The 21,036-nt window shown below is 41.2% G+C and overlaps 1 protein-coding gene across 1 annotated transcript in view; it reads right to left on the bottom strand.

Moving 5' to 3' along the window:
- LOC111975188 (BTB/POZ domain-containing protein kctd15) overlaps positions 1 to 17,041 on the bottom strand; it is a 27,660-nt gene extending 10,619 nt beyond the window's left edge. The window contains 4 exon segments of the mRNA XM_024003404.3: positions 1,931 to 2,236; positions 6,942 to 7,086; positions 14,298 to 14,473; positions 17,015 to 17,041. Coding sequence (XP_023859172.2) covers positions 1,931 to 2,236; positions 6,942 to 7,086; positions 14,298 to 14,473; positions 17,015 to 17,026 — 639 coding nt within the window. The 5' untranslated portion in view covers positions 17,027 to 17,041.
- Between the last annotated feature and the right edge of the window lie 3,995 nt (positions 17,042 to 21,036).

The raw sequence follows: 21,036 nt of genomic DNA, 5'->3' as shown, positions 1-21,036 counted from the left end.
CTCTGTCTCAAAGATGGACTGGGAAGGATCCTCCTATTTAGTTTTCATTATCAGGCCTTTCCCACAGACAAGTGGGGCTGAGGGTGAAACAACCCACAGACTCGCTCTCTGTGTAGCTGAGGTGAAACAAACCCACAGACTCACTGTCCCTCTGTTGAGCTGAGGTGAAACAAACCCACAGACTCACTGTTTCTCTGTGGAGCTGAGGCGAAACAAACCCACAGACTCACTGTTCTCTCTGTGGAGCTGAGGTGAAACAAACCCACATTCTCACTGTCTCTCTGTGAGCTGATGTAAAACAAACCCACAGACTCACATCTCTCTGTGGAGCTAAGGTTGAAACAAACCCACAGACTCACTGTTTCTCTGTGGAGCTGAGGTGAAACAACCCCTTTATTCAGTGCTGCATCCAAATGGCACCATATGCCCTGCATAGTGGGGAATATGGCACCTTATATAGGGAATAGGGTGTCATTTGGGGCTCAGGCAGCGTGTGAATAATTGCGCTGGTAGAAACGGAAGCCTGCCTTCTCTTCAGGGTTACCTGTTTGTGATGTTTGTGTTAGTGAATGAGGGACACAGTGGGGCTCTAGAGGGCTTTGTCTCAACATATAGCCTTTGCCCGGATGGGGAGGTGTTGTTCGCGGCAGGGCTCTTTCTCTCTCTGGGCTGACCCCTTTAAGAGAAACGCGACAGCGCACACGACACGACGCACAGCACGACGCGCACAAGCACGCGCGCACACACACACACACACACACACACACACACACACACACACACACACACACACACACACACACACACACAACACACACACACAACACACACACACACACACACACAACACACACACACACAGTACGGCGCACACTGAGACCAGACTCGGCGGTAAACATAGTGGGAAAATGTTGTGTTAGTTGATGCGGCCAATTAATTATATTGCAAGCCATTTAAAAATCTATAAAAGAAGTATAAACCGGTTTAGGCTGTTTGAGAAATTGTAAGTATGGTATTAAAAAATGCAATACGTGTATTTCAATCTCCCCGGGCGGTGTTATATTGGAGTCTTTTTAAAAAGAGGAGCTGTGTCTTAAAAAGGAGTCAAACGTAAATTATGCATATCATTTTTTTTCACCCCTCTTATTTTTGCGAGAAGGAAACATGGCCGCAGTGCAGGCAGACAGACAGTGGAGAGGAGACAGGCTTTGTCCCGCTGCTCAGGCAGCTAGGCAGCAGCCCCGGAGGTGGTCTCTCACATTGGCAGGAGGGCGGTGGAGGTGTCAGAGCAGAACGCCTGCCTGGCGTGTTGGGGGTAGTGTGGGGCATGCTGGGCGCTGGGTGAGGCTCCTCTATGTGTTGATCTGTATGGCTATTGGCAATGAGGTGTTGATGATACCATAGAGCTGTGGTGAGAGGCTGCTCTGCTCCTTAAAGCCTCATTCAAACCTTGGAGAGGGAAGAGTGCTTTCTGAGAGGAAGATTAATATTATTTCTGTGACATACGCCTACAAGTGGCTGAAAAAACGTGTCACTATCTCCGAACATCTTAAACAAATTCACTCTAAATCACATCAGAGTAACTATTATCCCATGTGAGTTATGATGAGGGGTTGTTGCTACAGAACAGTCATCTTGTCTGTGGCTACACGCAGGCTACAAATCATGTCACATGCCTTTACATGGACATTTCAAAGGGGAGTCCTTGTCCTGTAGATCACCAGTGATGACTTTAGAACAGTCAACAGTCAACTTCACACCTGTAAAACGTGATACACCACTATACCCACTATAAACCCTGCTCCCTCAAGACTATATGAAAACAGAAGTCACAGAGGCTCTCTGGGGTTTACATCATCAGGAAAAAAAAACTTCTAGTGATGATTAAAGATGGCTGCCGACATACATGCACAGACAAAACGGTATCTACCTGGACAGAGTTGAGCCTGCAGTAACCATTGAGGGGGAAGCGGATGACGTGCGTGGGGTCCTGGTTCCAGCCGGCGTTCACCGAGTTGCACATGACGTCTCCAGTCTCGGGGAAGATCTCCTCGATGAGCACCTTCTCCCCGCTAAGGGCGATCCTCTCACCTAGGTCAGGCGTCACCCGCACCACCAGGCAGTCACAGGGCTGGGCCRTCCTGCGCTGCTCCCKCTCCTGCTTCCAACGCTCCAGCTCCTTAATCATGGGGGACAGCTGGTAGTACCGAGCCTCCTCGTACAGCAGGTGGAACTCCTGGATGGGACAGGATAGGAAACATGCACAAACACTCAAATCCAAGTAATTTCATGCCTCTTTGTCCTTTTCACGGCACTTCGATATAAAGTGATTTTCTTAGCAAGTTAGGAGAGCATTTGTGCTAACCCTAACCCTTTCCCTAACCTTAACCTCAGTCTCCTAACCTGCTATGTTAATTCTCCTAACCTTCTGTGTAAATTCTCCTAACCCGCTATGAAAAAATCACTTCCGTATCGAAGTGGCTTTAAAAGAGTGTCTTTTATAGTCAGTCCCTCATATTCATCTCATGGTATTTCCTGGTTACAAATTATCTCGGTTAGGGCCACATTGAACATTCAAATATCTCAGATTGAAGAATGATTCACTGGTAAACCAGATCAGTCTCCAGTTGTTTACAAGAAAGGCCTGTATTGTTTTTTATTACCATCTTAACCATGGCCATACTGTAGCTGCAATCAGCCAGTCACTCTCTACTCCAACAGTAGCTGTTGGCAGGGCTGAGTAATCCTCTAGCATGTTGTATTGAGCTCTACTCTATAGAGGCCTGTGTCAGTGAGGCGAGGCGAGGCTCAGTGAGCCCAGGCTGCAGTGATGTGGGATGGGATGGTACATTCCTGTGTGCAGACAGTCTAGCTGCAGCAGATTGCCTAGCTGCCTCCCCCCCTGGGCTGTGCTTGCTGGGGGCCATTTGCCCCTGCGCTCTTGCCTCTAATTTCCCACAAGACCAGATGGCACCATCGTTCAACACTACCATAGAAAATACCAGGAAGACTGAGGAGGAAAGGCAAGCTATTGGTAGCTAGCTAACAGAGGGGAAGTGAGGGGAATATATGTGGGAGAAGAAGTGAACATGAGGATAATTATAATATAAGCCATGGTTGATTTTTTTATGCATGTTTTACACAGAGGGGATTTTATGGTAATGTCTAATGTGAATAGTGGCCCGAAGTTAAGCTCTGATATCACAATTGTATATTGCGTCAGATGAGTATTGTAAATATGCTAGCTAAACAATCAGTAATTGATTTTGCTACCGGTAGCTCTAGCTGGAAATTAGACAAAGGTAAATTGCTACATTTATGGGTGCTGCATTCCTAAAATGTTATTTGATGTATTTCCTGTACAAAGGGTAGGTCAAAAATACACAGAGGTTAAGATAACGTCGTCACAAATCTTGGACCAGCACTGTTGCTAACTAGCAGCAGAGTTGCTAAATAGCATAGCTGGTCACATTGTTGAAAAGAGCTATGGGATATTAGAATCTTGTTGTCTTAACAATTGTCATCTTCAACCTAGCACAAAGGGAAACAATATTTCCCATGACATAATGAGTTGCCATACCCTTCATGTATTTGGTCGGTATCAGGACCTTCTAATCATTCTCTTGATGAACGATACTGGTTCAAGAGAAAAGTTGATGATCGCAGTGTATTATAGTCTTTATGCACTTATAAAGTAAGTTAGGGTTTGTGCAGAGGAAAGAAAGAGAGAGTGCCTGTTTCAGTCTGACTGCATCATCATTGGCTGTGGGTGTTGGGTGCTAGGGGTGCTGGGGGAACCAAATCTAAAAAGAGTTTTCCCTCGCCTCTCCAGAACACTGCTGGGTACAGAGTATGGTACGGCAATAGCTGCCTGGCTCAGTCAGGATAGAAGAAATAGCCACTTTCAAATCCCCCTGCATGAAAAACCCTAACATGAAAAACCTTCTGCTTCTTTAACCCTCATTCAACCCCCCATCTGAAAACCAGGAATGGCCCAAAACCAACTCTAGCTGAAGCAGGCAGTGACGCAACACATCTTAAGCCGACATTCTAATATTTAAKATTACAGAATGTGAAKRGGTGGGTCGGTCACTTTTTTTCTCKSCCTTCTCTTGGCCCTYCTCAYTGCGSCTGACAAAATACATAAAGAGAYGTTCCCCCTTAGGGGTGCTCTCTGTATCGAAGTGTAGCTCCTCATCCTTCACAGGTCTGAAGCYASRGATGGATGTGTTTTTAACAGGGGTCTGTCTGCGAGGCACTTTAGTYATCCTGAGCCTGAGCCGGGCAGAACAGAAAACAACAGAATAWTCCTAACGTAATGCTGAAGTGAGGATGAGAGGGGAGACAGGCCCAACAGCTCTGTCTTGGCTGTATGCTGCCAGCTCCAAGAGACAATCTATCCCACAATCCTGTGTCCAGACAGGCCGGTTGAGTTCCAAAATAATGATCCAACCTGATCACCCACTGGCAAGGCAACATCGCAGGGAAGGATGGAGGGAGAATGGAGGGAGGGGGGGTGGAGGGAGAGCAAAATAGAGAGATGGGGAAAGAGTGACAGAGAAGGAGCAGACAGAGAGAGATTATTTTGATCCAAAACAGGAACAAAATACTTTTTACAGGTAACTAAACCAATTTTGTTTAGTTTAGTTTTGTTTAGTAGAAGTTACCTTCTGCACTGTCATTTGACATGGATATGGCAATACCACTGACCTATATGCAGTGATAATGAACAAGACGATAATGAATGTGAAATGGGAAATTAATTAGCCATAATATTACAATAACAGTTTGTCTAGCACTGTGAGTGACTGAGAAATCTACTGGATCGTACTGAGAAAGATAGAACTTACTCTTCATTGATAAAATAATATAATTGTAACATGCAAAAACACACCAGAATGGTCAAGGACCATCACCTAATTTGACTGAGCATTGCTTACACACTTTGTGATTCATTGTAGTCTGAATAATGTCTGAAATATGTCATGTGGAAAGCACATTAAGGGTGAATATTGTATTACATCTACTGATATATGCTGAATATTTGTTACTATACTGCTAAGCAGGCTTTCACATTGATTTAGCTAAACACATAGCATGTTGGCTGCCAGCAGCAGAAGAGACCCAGGGCTGGGGCGACGCCAACACTGATTGTGTTCAGATAAGAACATGCTCAAGTCATCCTAACCATATTTGCATTTTTTTTTTGAGTTCACACAAATTGAAAGGTATGCAGATCAACAGAGAGAGAGAGAGAAGGCTGGATGATGGGAGGGAATTAATGTAATGAGTTGAAACAATGAGGCCTGATGCTGCATTCGTTTGACTTACAGTCATTGGCTGATTGGATTGTGTAGAATAGGAATGTGTGAGTACAGCTATTGCTTCCATACAGTACACTATACAGATCAAACCAAAACCAAAATGTAATTTGCCAAAAATGTGAAGGAAGCTTTCATGTTCTCACTGTTGTTCAGGTCAGTCCCCATTCAGCCGTAATGCTTGGCCCTGAGAGTTAGCCAGGGGGATCTGCCTCTCCTCTACTCCCCTTAGCCAGAGTGATGAACTACTCCAAGCCCACAGGGAAAGAGATGGAAATGTGGGTATAATAGGCTGAACTAAAAGRKATCCGGATGGACAGGAACAGATGGAGCACTGAATATGCTCTCCTTAGACATCATCAACCGGAACTTTACATTTKACTAATTGTGTTYTAGATCGATCAAAGTTGTTATATCACAGAAGATTTGGCCTGAGTCCATGATCGATCGTTGGCCTGAATCTTTGCTCTGTTACTAAGTAGAATAACTTAGTAACAATAATATGTGTATATTTCCAGAGCCGGTTGTTGTGCTAAGCCAAGCACATCCAGGAAGGAGTCTCCTCATGCGCACTCTGAAACAGGAGACAGGTGTGTGCAGCCACAGTGGGCTAACATGGACCAAAGTCGCTCCAGTTTCCCAGATAGAGCACTGTATAAAAGTGTGTGTGTTTTGTGTGTTTTTGTGTGTGTGTGTGTGTGTGTGTGTGTGTGTGGTGTGTGTGTGTGTGTGTGTGTGTGTGTGTGTGTGTGTGTGTGTGTGTGTGTGTGTGTGTGTGTGTGTGTGTGTGTGTGTGTGTGTGTGTGTTGTGTGTGTGTGTGTGTGTGTGTGTGTGTCTGTAGACATCCACTAAGGTACACTCCCTCCCCACACATTCCCCTCTGTCAGAATCAAGACCACATTATTCTCGCCTCCTCTAGTATTCCTACTTCCCTCTCAAGCCCAGTTCCTTTAAACTGTCATGGCACTCTATTGAGAGCAGAGAGAGAGGCAGTGGCTGGGAGACTGGGTGGTACTGTCAGACTGGAACAAGTGGAACAGGGGCTATACAGCCTGTTTCACCTGGCCTCACCTCTATAGAAATCATTTTTTTGTAAGAAACAACAGCTCAGGGCTTTGGTTCACATCACAGAACTATGCTATGTTTTAGACCGAATTTTCACCTTTCCTCCACTGTATATTAAATGTTCAGTCCGGGATCTTAAGCACTTACAAATTGTAACATATTGTACAAAATGCATTAGAAATATATATAGAATAATTTGCAATTCATAGCATATCAATTTCAGAACTACTGGCTGAAATGATTCAAAACCTTCAAAGCATCACTTTAATGATAAATCGTGGGGATTAATTAGATTCGATTTCCAATGTTTTAGTAATAAAACAAATGACTGCTGATATTGACTTATAGAATGTGAATGTAATGCTAAATAATGTTTATAATATAAATTGATAGACAGCTAAAACTAACATGTTGGACATTCTTCTCAGATGAGAGGGAAGATCAAACTTTGAATCAATCATCTATCCTTTATATATCTCTACACTGTGTGAGTTCATACAGCGCACATACTGTACACATGATGCTATGGTGTGCAAATACAAATCATCATGTACCTTGAAGTCATCTGGGAGAAGCAGTTTGCAGGTCCTGAGGAAGCTGAGAATGTAACGGAATATTTCTCCATCCCTGTCGATGAAGTAGTGCTGCTTCAAGCTGTCCAGCACGATGGGCTCTGTGCCATTAAACAGGCGGCTGATTCTGGAAATTGAAACACAAACACACACATAATGGAATGAGGTTGAGTTGAGCGGCTGCCTTCAAACAATTACCCTCCATTTATTTTTTCCATTTTATTAGCTCTAAGTCTGAAATGTATTAGCATCCTGGTTGAAACAAGGGGCTTAAGGCACATTTCCTGTGTTCCAGGCCTGTTTGAAGTGTCCCGTCTGTTGTGTGATTAGGACAGCATACAGTGTCTCGGCCAGTACTTACAGAAATTAATGTTATGGGTTCAGTTTAAAGCTCTATTACTAAAGGGTAAATAAAACATTTACCTGGGGTTTGCTACAATGAAATATGATATATATTTCTCTATAGTGTTTGAATCCATGATGCTCTGATGCTCATACTCTGATACCTATTTGTGTTTTAAATACAAATGTTCCACTGAATTATGTATTGATTTGGTTCATTGTTGAAGACAAGTAAGAGCCCAAGTGTGACTATTACACCTTGTGCCATTCACTATAAAAATCAGCATTCACTCAAAAAGTAATTTCTCTAAAATCACTGACGCAGGTTTCCCATTAGAATGCAGAACAACAGAGGGAAGTTCCATGAATTATGGACATAACTTCTAAGTAATAAGACACCTGTAGCTTGCCAAGCATCCATCCATAGTCGGGCTCTCGAAATGTAACCAGGAGTGAATAAGGAGCCTGGCTAACACTGGAAATTGATGTAATCTGTTAGCTTTCATCCCACCATATACTGTCGATACGATGCCTTGAGATATGGTTGGACAACTASACATTTCTCTCATCTCTTGTGAGGTTGTCATGGTACAGGTGTAAGATCTTAATTTGATCACCCTGTTGCAGGAGAACTTTCCTGCAATGCAGGAAATAAAAAATGTGTAGTGTATTTGACATTTACAAAGGCTTCTGAAGTTTGTAATTTCCACTTTTAAATTTTAGACTTGATTTTCCCTTACAAATAAAATCCCTTAATTATAATCCACATAATAATTCACACTTCCTGTTGCTGCAGGATTATTTTCCTGATGTAGCAAACTGGCCCAAATTAAGATCCTACATCATTAGCTACTGTAGCTCTCAACCATTAGTTCATTCATTTCACCTYAGATCTGCACTAGGTGATAATAGCTATAGACCTGGAAGGAAGAGAAATAGGACTTTTATGTTGGTCATTATTAGAGACATGATTGACATGGTGTCTCTATCACTGTTTTATTTAATTATTTGTATGAGTCACTCAACAGTTTTCTGTAGAAGTGTCAGTCCAGGTTGGAGTAACGTTTAAAATGGTTTCACTGAAACATTTCCCTCCTCTCTCCCAGAAACAGCTCATGGCAGAGAGAAGGCTTCTCTGTCATCATTGTTCTGATGTAATCAGCTCTTTAATCATGCTAACAGCTTTTAGGTCAGCTGAGTACAGTTAAACCACAAAGAAAATCACCAGAAAGTCTMATTCTCACAAGCTGCTTTTGCCCAGTGACTGTTAAATCCTGTTATAAGACATAACACAAGAAATAGAGATGCTATGGGAATCTCTACACACACACAGCTGTATAACATTTTAGTCATTTAGCAGACACTCTTATCTAGAGCAACTTACAGTAGTGAGTACATGCATTTTCATACTTTGTCATACTGGTCCCCCATGGGAATCAAACCCACAACTCCAGCATTGCAAGCACCATGTTCTACCAACTGAGCCACATGGGACCATTTTGCAGTTTTGGCTTTATAGTTTAAATCTCTAAAGCGAATTGCATTGACTTTCCATTACAATCCTTTGCTTTGTAAAGACACACACAGTGACTGTATCAAAGGGCTTCATCAGGTATAGACTGAATCCTATCATGTAGAATTTGCCATGTTTTTCCTTTCCTGTTAACTGTATAAAGAGAGCCAGTTCAAAGATGCTTTCCCTCTCTTTCTCTCCACTCTCTTTCCCTCCCCTTCTCTCTCTCTTTCTCTCTCTCCAATCTTGCCCCTCTCTCTTTCTCCCTTTCTCTCTGAAAATCGATGCAAAATGCTTTATAAAAAACCAATACTCATCTCCCTGTTATGCCCGAGGTGTTCCTTTCTCATATGGTCTTGCAATTCTTCCAGCTAGAATTTCACCATACCCCTCCAGGCTAACTCTGTTTTTCATCTCCACTTTTTTTTAAAGCAATTAAAATGCTGCCTGTTTTTCTTTTCTTTCTTTCTTTTTCCCTCTCCCATTTCTGTATCTCCCTCGGTCTCAGTGTTTCCTTTTGGTAAATCACCGATTGGGGGCCCTCCGCACCTGAAAGACGGACCCCCGCCCTCACCCAGCTTTGTTTCTGTCATGTCAGACAGGTAGAGAGAGAGAGAGCTATACACCATCCTGCCTGCCTGCCTGGCTCAGAGAGAGAGAGAGAGAGAGAGTGAGTGTGAGGTAGGGAGTGAGGGAGGGAGGGAGACGGTGATAGAGAAAGAGAGAAGAACAGTAAGTGAGAGAGCGAGAGCAAGAGAGAGAGAGAAGGGCAGAGTGGGAGTTCGTGAAGGACTGGAGCATCTCTGATCTCACATCCCAGCGGTGCTGAGTAGAGGCAGCGTGGTTGAGCAGGCTGTAGGTAAGCATCTCATGGACCCACTCATGTCAGACTAACAGATTAGAGTCTGAAACTCATGGCTAGGGATGTGGTTGGGTCAAGACACGTGCAGCTTTTCACTGTCTCCAAAATGAAAGACCTGAGCTGTCTTCAATAGATTCCCAATTAATTCAGACATACATTGCAGGACATCTTACATATGTCTGTGAAAACAAATGCCCATAGAGTGTGTTTGGATGAATGTATCAAACCCAACTTCAAGGGTGTACACTGGCTCTGTGAATAGATTTACAACTGGGTAGGGAAGTCCATTGTCAAGTGTACACAGAAATTAAAACTGAATGTTCAAAAATGACTGAACTCTTGACTATTTCGAACTTTAATGAATAATGTTGTTCATGTGTAAAAGGCATTCATAAAGGGGAGTAATAGTACGTTTGGAGAGTGGTATATTGAGTGAAAGTAGAGTGCGTTTGGAGAGTGGTATATTGAGTGAAAGTAGAGTGCGTTTGGAGAGTGGTATATTGAGTGAATGTAGAACAAGTGGTATAGTAGCACAGTACAGTGGTTTCCAAACTGTGGGGGTCCACCCCCCCACCCTCAAAAAAAATGAAAATTGTAGAATGAAATTTTGAAATTGGGTAGTGCATCATCAGTATTCCTCTTGTCATGTCAGTCATTGCATACCTTAGAGAGATATTTATAACTTGTCAGAAATGTCCAGATCAACTAGCCCATGTCAGCTAAGGTTTTTTAGCTAGGTTTTTTTGCCCATAGATTTTGTTGTTGTCATGTTTGACTCACTGAAATATTACATGAATACACATTAGACATGGCAAAATGTGTAGAATTGCAATAAAATTTGCTTCATACCAGAAAATGTTTCTCTCCGCCAACAAGAGGAGTGTGAACAGTTTGTGTCATGAACAGTGCTTGTGCCCATAGAAATAGACATGGGGGGGTCCCGAATGCTGGAAGGGGGGCATAAGTGAAAATGTTTGGGAACCCCTGGCATTGTAGACAGTACCAGTGATGGCTGCAGGTAGTTAGAGCGTTGGGCCAGTAACCAAAAGGTTGCTGGTTTGAATATCCAAGGTGATTTTTTAAATTTTTTAAAGCTATATTATATGCCATCCCTCATAGCTAATGGAAACAAGAGAAATTGTCAAAATAAGTAATAACTTGTGTCAAGGGTCATTTCAAAATAGTTTCCTTGTCTGTGTAATATTCTTCTCATTTACTTTCCTCAGCCTCAGTAGAATGGAGCTCTSAAGCTTATCTCCTTAACTGTGAACTCCCCAGAGCGGGTATCAATGTTTGATGACCCCTGTCCCTTAATGCAGTCTGTTCAGAGGAAGATGAATACCCAGACATTAGTTACTAGACTAAGTTTCTCTACGCACTCTGCATTATTAACGCAGCAATCTATTAAAAGTAATCATCAACTTACAATTCTTTGAACCTTGTTCTTTAATTGTCAAGTTTCAGTGGATCATGGATGGCGGACTAGGACTAGACTCCTCCATGCACACCACACCGGATGTCCTCTAAAAATACTGAATATAAGTCTGGTTATTGCAGTGTAATTGTTTTGCTTTCTGTCAGCCTTTATCCTAATTCACATAAAAGGGCTCCTCTTCCACTGGTTCCAGAGGAAAGTGAACCCCTGAGGCAGACTGTGTGGAACACTGAGGAGGCAGAGAGAGAGAGAGAGAGAGAGAGAGAGAGAGAGAGAGAGAGAGAGAGAGAGAGAGAGAGAGAGAGAGAGAGAGAGAGAGAGAACTGGCTCTCACATACACAGTGGTATCCTGTCATTACTTTTACTGTAAAAGCACTGCTACTCCCTACTATACAGCATGTATGCTACATTTGTATGGCTTTTCACCCTCGTGTATAATGTATGTGCAATGTGTAACATCATTATGCAACATCAATATGTGAGAACAGTGAAGGTTCCTCAGAGGAAGAAGGGAAGGGCCATTGTCCTCAGTGAATTTCATAAAACAGAATTTCATAAAAATAAAAATAAATAAAACATTTAAAAAGTTATTATTTAATTTTTATTATTTTTAGATAAAACTATACTAAATATATTCACATCTCACCAAATAATTGATTAAAACACACTTTTTGCAATGAAGGTCTACAGTAGGCTCAAAAGCACTCTATAGGGTAGCACAACGATGTAGCCGGAGGACAGATAGCTTCCATCCTCCTCTGGGTACATTGACTTCAATAAAAAACCTAGGAGGCTTATAGTTCTCACCCCCTTCCATAGACATACACAGTAATTATGACAACTTCCGGAGGACATCCTCCAACCTATCAGAGCTCTTGTAGCATGAACTGACATGTTGTCCACCGAATCAAAGGATCAGAGAATGAGTACTGAAAGCATAAGCTACAGCTAGCTAGCACTGCAATGTATAAAATGTGGTGAGTAGTTGACTCAAATAAAGAGAAAGAGAATAGTTTAACAGTTAAACAAATACATTTCTTCCAACATGAAGGAGAAGCAAGAGAGAGATAGAGAGAGGGATTTAATCATTTTCACTTTCAATTTCACTTACTTAGCTAGCAAATGCAGCTAGCTAGTTTAGCCTAACACAACACTGGAACTCTTCCAAGTCAAGGTAAGCTTTTGATTTAGTTATTTATTGCCACCGGGGACCGCCAGTGTAAGTGCTAAACTGCTTACTGACTGTACACTGTAACTTTACTGCATGATTGTAGTGGGTTTACTAACGTGTTAGTTCTATTACCTATGTTGACTATGACGTTACTTTAACTAATATGGTGACAACAATGTAGGCTGTGTGTAGCGGTTATGATATGGTTTGGCTTGGAAAGGTTTTTTCGCCTGGTCACATACAGCTGATGTGTTGTGCATTGAAGTTCACAAGCGAAGGGAAAAGGTGAGAGGAGGAGAGCGCATAGATGCGAGAAGGAATACAATCTGGCTGCTAGGAAAGTCAACTGTTTTTACGCATGATCAGAGGGGTATTCATTCTGCCGATTCTGTTGAAAACGTTTCTTAGCAAACAGAACGAAACAGGGATAAACATATCTGAATTTGTCCAATAGAAACTCTTGTTTGCAACTGCTGGACTAATGATTACACCCTAGATCAGCTAGATGCAGGCAAGAGTGTGCAAGGCGGTATTGAAAGTGTCACTGTCTGTCCATGTGTCACTGTCTGTAGCCTCAAATTTTTCTCTCGACCTGTGTGCACCAACGTTAGAAACTTTCATTCATAGGCTAGGTTGTAGCAACCTCATAATTGCTATAGGGAAAATAGTAGTCATCCAATATGCTGTAATACAAATAAGGCCATGTTCATTAAAAAAACGTCCTCCCTCGTCTTAAACGGCACCGACCGCCACTGTGTGAGGTACATGGTAGTGTAAAAGTTACATGATAAATAGTATAAACATAAGTGTAAAACAACACGGTATAATTTGCATAATGTACATCCGGGTATATGTGTGGCTGTGCAGTGAGTGTATATGAAACAACCAGTATTTGAACATCTGGAAAGTCATCCAAATATATAAACTATTGATTTACTGAAATTCAAATTCTAATGTCATAAAACGGTGGGTAATATGCACATAATGCTAGTAATAACAAAAACATTCACTCAGGTATTGTGTACCTGCAGTGTCTTGTCCTGTCTTGCTGTCCAACCCTCTTAAATGAACCAAACACACAGCTTATAGCAAGGACAGACATGACATAATGATACCAAGGATAAACAATGGCCTATTATAGGCATGGAGATTTTCTCACAACAAGATAAATCATGCTCGTTCATGGACATAGAAAACAAAGTAGTTGACAGTGATTTCCTGTCAGAGCTGTGTGAATATCCACGGCTTATGTTGATACTTTTCCTCTCAGCATTTCCTTAGATTTTCCTACAAACTGATGTATGTTTACCTTGGCTTAGCTGAAACTCTGGCTTCAAGTAATAGCAATTGACTAGAGCATGTAGCTCATGGAATATATAACATAAGGGGTCATTTCTATAGAAAGCATGAACTAACTTCAGCATATACTATTAGCTTTACTATAAAGTTGCATGGCTGGTTTTAGTTGCAAATCATTTGGACATGGATTAGAGATGGTTTTAGATACATTGGTTTTGTTATTATAATGGGGAAATAACAGCTGACATTTTCTCTCTCCATAATGTACAATTCAAGTGCATAAACCTGTAGCATCATTTCAGTGAATAAAAGAGTCAGCAACTGCAATTAACACATTTCCATGTGTTATAAACATGTTATAATCAAATACAATTCAAATGAGGCCATATGGAGGTTAGGCAATCCAATATACAATATCAAACTAGAGAGAAACAATCATTAAAGCAATCAAGTATATCACTGATATCAAAAACTTGTAATGAGGGGTTTGGAGCATCATGTCCTATCAAAAGTGTTACTGAGCACAATGACTTATTTAAGTTTATGGTGGGAGACAATTTCAAGTACAATATGTATCAGTAGGCTACACTCCTATATTAAAAATGTTAAAAATGAATCCTGCAACAAAAGCACCTTGGGTGGCACATCTTGGCACTGTGGATAATAAACGAGACAAACACATTTCACTTATTGAATGAGAATATCCGATTCCTTACCTTGAGTCTGGGTATTTGGTGAGAGTAGCCAGGCTACTAGTATACATGTGTCCCCCGACGTCAATGTGAACCGGAGCATTCGACTTTGTCAGTTGAGCCGGTAGAGGGATTCCTTGTGTGGACATAGGAGATACCGGGGACCGGGTCAAAGACAGTCGTGACATGCTTCTTCCTTCCTGAAAACAAGTAAATGGAAAAGCCATAGACATCATAAATGACTCCGGTCTCCAGAAAGTCTGYATCATCCACYAGTGMGAYCCTGATCCTTATCAGATCACTTCCATGTCTGTCTGCTCGCATATTTAGCTACAAATTATTGCCACCGTTCTAATGAAGTATGTTTGCATCTTTTCATTCAACGCCGGAGGGCAGGATAGGAGGATGATTATTACGGCTCCCGAAAGAGGAATGCTAGGTGTCAGCCTCTAGGGGGATAAAACAAACTGCAATATTCTAATTAAAGGTCGTGTTATGTGTTAGACGTGATATGCTCAGACACACCAACCACCAATCTGAGAATACGGAATCCAGGGCATTTGTTCCCGATTAACTCTGTTCCTGAACCAGATACAAGAAAACATTCAACCCTTACAAGACTGTTGTGTTGTTTCTTTATTTTAACCCCACACAATAATGTCCTATACATGTAAATGAAATAAAAAAAGTTACTGGTGCATCAAAAATAGCATCTCATATCATAGGAGTCAAGGTAAATTATATGTATCAAACACTATAAAACATAACAGGACCAACCAAGATGTGAAGACAAACTACTTAATAACTCTATAATATCTGTCATGAAAATGTATGTAAATGTACATGGTCAGGAGTTTTAATGAATTGCTCGGGAATCCTCCAATGACCGTTTAGAAACGTGGGCACGCTTTTGCCACATGTTCAACCTCGAAAGGATGCAAGTCCTCAGGCTGGTGTGAATATTGGGGATGTTGGATGGAAGGCATGAGAAACATATGACCACTTCATGAATGTCAACTATCCGTTACATGAATCCCTCCCAAACTAGGTAGCATACAGTGGGATGGCGCGCTTCAGGCCACAGCGCAGTCCGAGGCGCATGGATACAGTTCGTCAGAGTTGGGTTAAACAATGATGTAGGCTATTCAACAGACATGTGGGTATTGGGGATCATAGTTGCGTACAACCAATCACCACAATCGAATTTAATCAAGATTGATCAAAATAACATGTTTTCCCATGGGGATTTACTTTGTAATTTGCGAAAATTACGCACATGCCTGTCAATTAAATCCCAACATCTCAACTCACACAAGTTTAATTAATATCAAAGTCAGTTTCATTGGAAACAGATATAGTTAGAAAATGTCAAGCAACTTACATTAGGATGTGGTTTCATGAAAAAATATATATCCATCATGTCTGCAAAAATGGCGGGTCGCTGGAATAAACTAAATTATTATAAYTTGAAAGAAAGGCATTTCATCAACTTGTTCTTCCAAGCAAGAGCACATTTACTAAGCTTTGAATKTTAACCRTAAAAGGTMAACAGAAGRCAGTTGTTAGGGCTCAYTCAGCCCTTTGCTCCAGGCGAGATGCCCTGGGGYACAAAGTGTTGTTGAAGACTACAGAATTTTCCAGGGTGTTGCCCGCCTCGCTGTGTACACCACCAAGCCTTCAGGAATAATGATCATTTAATACGCACGCTGGATGATACATTTCAGGCCCCAGTGAAGGAAAGACTTCAAAAGACTTAAGAAGTTTTTGGCGTATGAGGCTATCCCATCTCTTCATTTAGCCATGGGCCACAGTAACCAATACCGATAATATTGTTGGGGGAATATATACCAGATAGGAGGCGCGCGCGCGCGCACACACACACACACACACACACACACACACAGGGTTAAGATGGGAGGAGTTGACGGAGTGGAGGGTAACGTGAAATATTGGAAAACACACACACACGCACATATATATATACTATTATATATATGATCAATATGGGGGGGAAAAGATGATCATTATTAAAAGGCTATAAGCCAAGAAACTCGATTCCCTTATAGACTCACAAGAGTTCTCAAATAAAAAAAGACAAATACCGGAACTATTACCATTGACTCGTTTGAATGAGATCAACTGACGTCTGTTCCCTGACTTTGTGTTATAATAGTTTCTTATTGACCAACATTCCAGCGGTAGTAACTCTAGCCAATAAGCCGGTTTGAAACGTTCACAAGAGTTGGGTTTCACTGTGGGCAATGGTGTACCAAAGAAAGATATTTGACAATTGTACAAAGCAAAGATTAGAATGTGCGTAATTGTTATAAAATAAAATAGCCCAAAAGAACATGCACAGTAGCAGAGATCCATAGTGTATCCACTTTTGCCCTCTTGAACACAGTTCACATGGATGCCCACGGATAGCCTACTTCTACCAGATGCACAATATGGCGTCTTACTCATTTCTACCAACATGAAGTTATGATCCAGAGACGTTTGATTCAAAAGCGAACTATGCGTAAAATGAATGCGTAAATATGCCAACAGCATCAATAGACAACAAGGGAAAGACTACAGCCTAGACAAACATTCACACCTTTCCCAGACTGGACAAAACATAGCCCTACTACAAGTGAAGTTATTCCAAATTACCTGGTGTTGAGTATAGTTTGTTCGCTGATACTGTAGGCTATCATACCATGAGGAAATGCCGTATCTTAATATGAATTTAGTCATACCGTTTCAAACATCGTAGGAGTCCGAAGGAATCCGTTCCAGTATCTATCAGTCCCAGCTGATGACTGCGTTCCCCTTTTTCACATGCCCCGAGTTTCGTARAACTAGAGTGCCATCCAATAGCTGACCCAAGCATTCCTCAAGTAGAATCGGCTCCTTTGGAACGACACCGCCAACACTGTATCCACAAACTGTTCTAAAGCATGTGAATCTACCAGTGAAAKCTACATTGATTAAAAAGAAGKGTCACTGTGGCTTTAAAGATCTATCTATAGCTGATRCTGGCTGACTTGCTCAGACCAAGCTCTTTCCACAAAAGCGACACAGGAAGAAGCAAAGCAGCGTTCTTACCTTATACATAGAAGAGATCTCTCCTTTCTCTTTTCGGTTCTTATTTGTATGCACTTAAAATTTGAGTCGGTCAAATCCTGCTTCGTATTTTAGCTTCTTGGGTGCCTTTTTGCTTAAATGATACTGCCGGTCTGTTATGAAAAGAAAGACAATAATCCTGTCTCTAAATAACAGAGCAGCACTAAAAAAGAATTCTTGCTCCGGGCTGCCCAAACGCCTCTGGGGCAAGGATTAGGCTACAATTAGCTCAACTCTACTCGCACCCAGTCAGATTTTAAAAACGAATAAGTGATACACTCTCCCTGTTACAAAAATGATGTCTATGACCAGATATAATAATTAATGTTAGTTTTTTCGTATTTTCCGGTGAAAAATATAAATATACCAGCCCCCGTAACGGTTTAACGTTCTGGTTTGCAGGGGGTAACGGTTAAGTGCTATTCAATATCAAGCAAGTGTCACGTCGCTCAATATATTTAGAGCAGGAAAAAAGCAGATTTTAATCATTGTCATTTCCTCTGATGTAAAATTTCCCCAGGCATTTCCAGCTAGGCATACATTTCCATTCTCCAGTTAAATAAGTAAAACAGGGCACGCTTCCCTAGTCGTGTACTTACAGCTATTATAAAGGCACACTAGTAACTTGTTGACAAAGTGTCAATAMAATAATAATATGTAGATWTCCTTGGATACTWTTCATGCGGCGATTTTCCCCTGTCCCTTCTCCACTAATGTCTCCAGTAGTAACACCAAATGTCCTGTAGGCCATTAAAACCAAATGACGTCTATCGACATGCATTCTGCTATTGCAGAAAGCGCCCTCACAACCTGCCTCCAGCTAAACGCGCCATTTCAATTATAGCACAGGGCTAGATGGAGATGTCTGCAGTGAAGATTTCCTATGCAAACAGCGAGGCAGACTGCTAGCATAGCTAGAAGATTTTACTAATTTACCTAAAGATGCATTATGTTAAATTAATAAAACGGTTTGGCAAATTTTTTATTTTGTTATATAAAACGCTGCTATGCCCCCCAAAATATAAATCAATGTTGCATCACACTTATAGTAGGCTGAAAGGCACCCTGTGGAAGTCAAATTGATATCCCTTTGCTCTTCCTCCTTCCTGTACAGGTGCTCACATAGGCTTGTGATTATTTATTTATTTGCGTGTTTGTTTATTTGCGTGTAAATAACTGTGAATAATTGATGTTGCACTGAACACGGTAATTACTGTAGGGCTACTGTCGAATCCAGACTCTCCACCGCGCTCAGCTATCTGGTTTCTTGATATTTGGCGCCAACTAGTGTGGGAAATGATTATTGGTCAACAACAAAAAAATAATAGTGAAGGAATACAATAATAATGTGAATTCGATTGCAATAAGGGCTGCCTTTTGTACTCCAATTTAACTGATTGATCGAATTAAAACGCATCACGTAGAGGAGGTGGTTTCCAGGTTCATGTCTGGTGATTGGCACGCCAAACTGAAAGGTTCTAAGAATTGGATACAAATCAGAGCTGCCTTAGGAAGTAGCCCCCCCTAACAGGGCAAGATAAACTTGCCCTCTGGCATGCATTTGTTGTCTTCAGGAGTACAAACTGGAGGCAAGAAGACAGGATTTTTTTCTCATTAAAGTAACAGCCCTGCAGTTAGTTCAATTACATGAAGTATGCAGGGATGTTGTAAATTTAAAGATTTAAATAGCTTACAAAGTTGCCCTGGGCCCCATCAGTTAATTTCCTTAATTTATGGATTTTAGCTGAGTGTCTGATGTGAAAAGAAGAAGTAGGTCAGTTTGAAGATTTGCATGTAGTGTAGACTTAATACAGGCCTCATATATGGCCCTTTTGACCACTAGAATAGCAGATTCATTAATATTTGGAGTTCACACTCCAATAACAGTGTCAAAATATTGTAATTGAGTCTGTAAACTAATCAAAATGAGGTCATTTTTAAACTAGCAGTGTGTTTCCTGAAACAATAATTGCTTATTTATTCAGTGTGTATCAGTCCAACCTTGAATGAAAAAAATCACACCACTTGACCACTTAGTGAGCTACTGTAACACTCATATTTGCAATGTGTCAGACACAAACATAATCTTCCTTTTGATCAAATTAAATAGTATTCCCTTCAAAAGCCTACACACTTCAAGTATTTCATTAAGTAAATTGAAAGTAGCCTACAATTACACAAAGCCAAATGAATATTAATACAGTGTCAGAGACAGAACTGTGAATGTATTCTGCACGATAGAGTGCAGTGTACTAACACCAGGAAAACAGAGAAAGAAAGAATGAGTCAGGATTTGCTAGGCCTGTTGGAGAGATCCTATGTTAATGTGCTGTATGCATTCATTCATGACCCGTTGAGAATAATAAGAGCCTGGAGGTTTAAACCAGGTGTCACTAATAGTGATTCCCAAATCGACATGTTGAGGACTACAATATTGTGCTATTCTATTATCCAGCATTTTGTCCCTTTTGTAAACGGTTATACCTGGTTTGTATGATTTCGTAGACCCATAAGAATATTCATTTGATAAAGTGTATGTGTGGTTTTGACACGCAGTAATTGGAATGCTTTTTGGTTCTGGTCTGTACAAAAGGTATGTGAGACTTTGCTCTTGGGAGATCCATTTGTATGATGTGATGTGGGGCATTGGTGCACAGGAATTACAACATCCATCCAATTTGCCATCCTCTGCACTCAGCATCGTATAAGCTTATGTTTGATAATATGTTTGATTGGATGACATTTCAATATTGTGTACAGTGCACCAGGAAACATACTGTAAAGGCCATTCCATTATTTCAGATGTTTAATGTGTGTCTGCATTGAGGGAAATAGTATTTGATATCTTAGAGGGACGTTGAGAAAACTGTTTACATATTTGTTGGTGGTACTCAAGACCACATGAACCTGCTGAGCTAAAGTTTAGAAACATCTGGGAGACTTCAGATCTCAGTCAAGGTGCCAAACCCAGTCTGCTATATACTGTGACACTTCTCCCCTTTGGCTCATACACACGCTGTATGGACATCCCCTGAGTTACAGCACCAATGTAACAGGCAGGGTAAACCTGGATCATCGGTATAACACAAGTCACTAATCTGTTTACCATTCTGCTCAATTGCCTTTCTGCTCCAGTAATGGCCTGAGAGGTGCAACATAGTACTACCTGCTAGGATCTTTGACACATTGTCAAAGTAATGCATTTGAATATTCAGCCTGACCACAAATCACACATTTTGAATTGAAGCATTCTGTTCCTTTATGCTTTAATGAGGTTCATGGAGTGAACCCTGTAACTGTATGAAACACTGAAGAGGAAACAGTTTGTAGTCGTACTCACCTTATCTACATGCCTGCTTACTCTTCACAAATGTAACCTAACCCGAGTATTGCACCCCTTCTCGACACTCCTTTGTTTCCCCTGGCAAGTGTGGCGGAGTTTTAAAAGAACATCCAGAACTTGCTTTTAGTAATATGCATGCTTTATGGAGTCTCGCTCCTGTCAATTGCTCCATTTCTCAGTCATTTGACATTCTGCTTGATGTTGGCATGTGTCTGAGGTGCAGCAGCGACACTCATTGTTCATCATTTCAAAGGCAGTATGAGAGGTGCCAGTTTATTAATAGAATTTGTGGAATTGTGTTGCATATAGACA

This window comes from Salvelinus sp. IW2-2015, linkage group LG15 (assembly GCF_002910315.2).
Source record: "Salvelinus sp. IW2-2015 linkage group LG15, ASM291031v2, whole genome shotgun sequence".
NCBI lineage: Eukaryota > Metazoa > Chordata > Actinopteri > Salmoniformes > Salmonidae > Salvelinus > Salvelinus sp. IW2-2015.
The sequence above is the reverse complement of the archived record's forward strand: the minus strand, read 5'-3'. Positions and strand labels throughout refer to the sequence as shown.